At 41.3% G+C, this 3,861-nt stretch overlaps 1 protein-coding gene across 5 annotated transcripts in view; it reads right to left on the bottom strand.

The window, feature by feature from the left end:
- Nucleotides 1-212: 212 nt before the first annotated feature.
- KTN1 (kinectin 1) overlaps nt 213-3,861 on the bottom strand; it is a 101,346-nt gene continuing 97,697 nt past the window's right edge. For all 5 annotated transcript variants that reach the window (XM_046647104.1, XM_046647103.1, XM_046647105.1 and 2 more), the window contains one exon: nt 213-696. In XM_046647104.1, the coding sequence (XP_046503060.1) occupies nt 692-696 (5 nt within the window). In that variant the 3' untranslated portion in view covers nt 213-691. The remainder of the gene's footprint in view (nt 697-3,861) is intronic.

The raw sequence follows: 3,861 nt of genomic DNA, 5'->3' as shown, positions 1-3,861 counted from the left end.
ATACCTGCTTCGTCCTTTCCGTGCCCCAAGAACTCCTGGACACAGTTTACACTGCACAGAACCACAGGGAGACCCAGAGCTCCAATGAGAGAAGCTGGAGAAGCAACAATACTTACCCTTGCGCAAAGGTTGCAATGAACAATTGTGTTCTAAATGATGGTGATCTGTAGTGTTAATAAAATCTGTTCAAACTCAATGAAAATTGGAACAAGTGTGAATAATAAGCATCCCTTTATTTACCGACACCATTACAAAATCCGATTACACTAGCAACAAAAAAGTGTTTTCTTGAGTTGAAATCAGAGGCAGTTACTCCCCAAAATGTTAAGTAAAACAGTGTACAACATCAGTATTAAAATGTTAAATTTTATCTTGTCTTTACCACTTTTGATCTTCTGAATAATTTTATTGAGCAAAATAAGATAAAAGATTACATGTTTATTTTATCGTCAGGAATGTAAAGGTCTAATTATTCAAACAGTTTTATTATAAAACTAAACTCTGAAGGTGTCTACAGAGTTGGCTTTTTTTCTCTCTTTAAATCAGTAGTCTAACAAGGATTAGAAAAGACAAAACTCTGTTCAGTGTTTCTGACAAAGTAGAAAGGGTGAAAACATAAATAAGGCTTTAATTTGGCAAAATATAATACAATGCCTTCTGTTATCCTTGAATGAACAGTTTCCCAATTGCTTCACTCTGTAAAAGATCAGAAAGAAAGATATTCATTTTAAAACAAAGACACAAAAGGCAATCAGAAGACATCAGTCCAACACCAAAAGCACATATTCCTCTTGATCTAGCATGGCCCTTTCAACCAGGACCAAAGCGCTTCATACTAATGGTAATCAAAAATAAGAGAAAACTCTGAGGGTTCGGAAGAAGGTTTTAGGTGAATTTTAAAATATGTGAGCCTAAAACCTCAGACTAAATTGAGAATAATGCAGGGATTTTAAAATCCTATTAGAAAACATTTAAACGAACAACACTGGAATCCATTTTTATTAGTTCTACTCAAGAGAACGTGAAGCTGGTGAGACGAGTGAGTACCACTGAAGAGAGACTGAAAATTACAACTGTACACCCATGGATAAATAATTTAAGTTTTAGACAGATTTTCTGAAGTCATATGAAGCTTTCCAAGTCAGAGAAATGACTAAAGAAATTAAACTTCAAAAGCCCTTGGAAGACTAAGAAGACGTGACCAGATGCAACATGTGAGTCTCCACTGGGTCCTGGTCTGGGAAAGACAGCTACAAAGATACTGTGGGTGCAACTGGAGAAGCCTCAATATGCGTTTCACACTGGCTGATATTATGCAACTATCGCTTTCTTTTGCTGGATGTGATAACGGTACTACGGATTTGTAAGAGAATGTCTCTGTTCTTAGGACACGCATACCGAAGTGTTCAGGGATAATGTTATGAGAGCCAAAAAGTTACTTTCAAGTGGTTTGACATCAACAAAATATGTATACATATACAGAGACAAAAAAGGTAAAAGTGTGTGTTGTACTATTCTTTCGAGTTTTCTTTACGTGAAATTTTTCAAAATAAAAAGTTGAGGGGAAAGGAAGCAATTAGAAAGCTAAAAAGCAAAGTTATCACTTGCTATCGTGTTCTCTAATTACAGCAAGATTAAGAGCTGACCAGAAAGTCCACATAGTCCACTGGGACATTAAACTATGAAGTGCTCTGTTCACACATTACGGAAAATGAAAATCTGATCCATGTAACAGTCAAGTGTAAAGTGTAGAAATAAAAGCTGGCGTTTATCTGGAATGTTCACTCTTATAACTTCAATAGCACTACAAAAGAATCTTCTTTCGGAAACAGGGGGCAACTGCATCATAAAAGACTATTTATGAGAGGGAGCAGGGAGAGCACATACACACAAACACATGGAGAAAACGTCCCCTCCGTGTTCTCTGGACAGTGTCAGGAGCCTCTCCAATCTACCACTGGCAAACCAAATACCCGCTTCAGGGAAAAGCCCGAATTGACTGAAGAAACTGTACGAGGCCAGCAACAAAGGATCAGACAGAATGCGAAGAAAGCAGTGACAAGAAGGGGCAGGGTAGAGTGCGCCTGAGCTAGGGAGTAGGAAAGGCCTCGGGAAGAGCACAGCTGCTGGGCCCAGACCAGCTGGATTTAACTCCCAGTTCACCCAGTTGCTAGCTGGGGAAGTTGGGCAAGCTAACCCTCTTTGGGTCTGTTGTAAAACAGGAACAAAAAAATTAATAAGAATAAGAATACCTACCAACTGCAGGCACTGGGCTGCTGGAAAGATGAAATGAATGAGCATCTGTGGGAAGCGTGCTCATGCTCGAGGCAGACTCACCAAGTGTCAGCTATTAAAATCCTCCTCCTCCCGACAGGATCCTGCACACTGGCTCCAAGAGCAGGGAACCTGGGTGTTGCGGTCTGAATGCTTGTGTTCCCTCCAAATTCCCACGTTGAGATTCTACCCCCCAGTGTAATGGTATTTGGAAGTGGGGCCTGTGGAAGACTCCACTGTCATGAACGGGATTAGTGCCAGTGTTAAGGGACCCCAGAGAGCTCCCTCGCCCCTTCTGCCCTGTGAGAACACAGCAGGAAGATGGCCATCTTTAAACCAAGAAGCAGGTCTCACCAGACACAGAATCCGCTGGTGCCTTGATCTCGGCCGGCCTCCAGAAATGTGGGAGATAAACGCCTGCTGTTTTAGCCTCGCAGTCTACAGGACTTTTGTTACAGCAGACCGAACAGACTAAGATACTGGGGTCATGAAGGTTCTGACATGGTCAGATATGCACACTCACAACGCTCAGAAACCAAGCAAGTATGAAACATAAGGAGAAGCAGATATCTGGAACATAAAAGTATCCCATAAAATACTAGTGTTGCCAGTCTACCAGAAAAATCACCTTTATTCAAAAAAAGAGGTGGAGGGGGATGACAGCCTTCTTTTTTTAGGGGAAAGAAGGTTAGGAGATGGGTAGGAAGACTTCCAAAAGAAAAGAAAAGTTAAGGTTTTACAAATCGAGGATGTAAGATATCCCCCCACCCCCACACCTCAGCAATGCGAAGTACCATGTACCAGGATTTAGGAAACTAAGTCATTGCACATCATCTCTCACTTTTGTCTTTTCCAAACAGCTTTTCCCTTCCTGAACATGGTTATCTGAAACAATCCATACGTACTTGTAATATATACTAAAAAGAACTGTTTCCTGACATCAAACAATAACCTATTACCTACATTCTGACAATTAAGAAATTAAATTTCCAATTTAATCATTCAGTAGTAGTTTTAAGAGTTCACAAGAGGGAGAATATATTGAGCAAAAATGAAGGCTCCAGTTAAAAACCTGAGGGCAACACCAACCCTGACAGGGCCTCGGGAAGAGCTGTGGGAACCCGGGGGCCGTGGGAGGGTTCTCAGCGAGTGCGGGGAGAGCTCTCGAGGGAAGAGTTCTCAGGTGCCTGGGGAATCTCTATCTTCACACAGTCCACTCTACCCCTTTCCATATACTGCTGACGCTCAGCCAGCTGGTCCCTCGCCAAACTGGGACTAATGTCCATCAGCTGATGAAAGAGTGCTACGTGATTGCCTAGAGGAGCTGCCTGCAAACAACAGTTCAGTTTCAGCTGCGTTGCCAGGGTATATGTATTTTAACGAATTACTACAATTTTATAAATCAGAAAGAAAAAATGTGAATAAAAATGTTGTTACCAATGATCAGTACACATCTCAAATTAATACAATTAAGGCAAATGTGGAAACAGGAAAGCTAAAAATGATTCATGAGACTTAACAGGGGCAGACCGTGTCCGGGAAGAAAAGTCTTAGAGGACACCTTTGAGATGCTGGAGAGACGCTACT

This window comes from Equus quagga, chromosome 20 (genome assembly GCF_021613505.1).
Source record: "Equus quagga isolate Etosha38 chromosome 20, UCLA_HA_Equagga_1.0, whole genome shotgun sequence".
Lineage (NCBI taxonomy): Eukaryota > Metazoa > Chordata > Mammalia > Perissodactyla > Equidae > Equus > Equus quagga.
The sequence above is the reverse complement of the archived record's forward strand: the minus strand, read 5'-3'. Positions and strand labels throughout refer to the sequence as shown.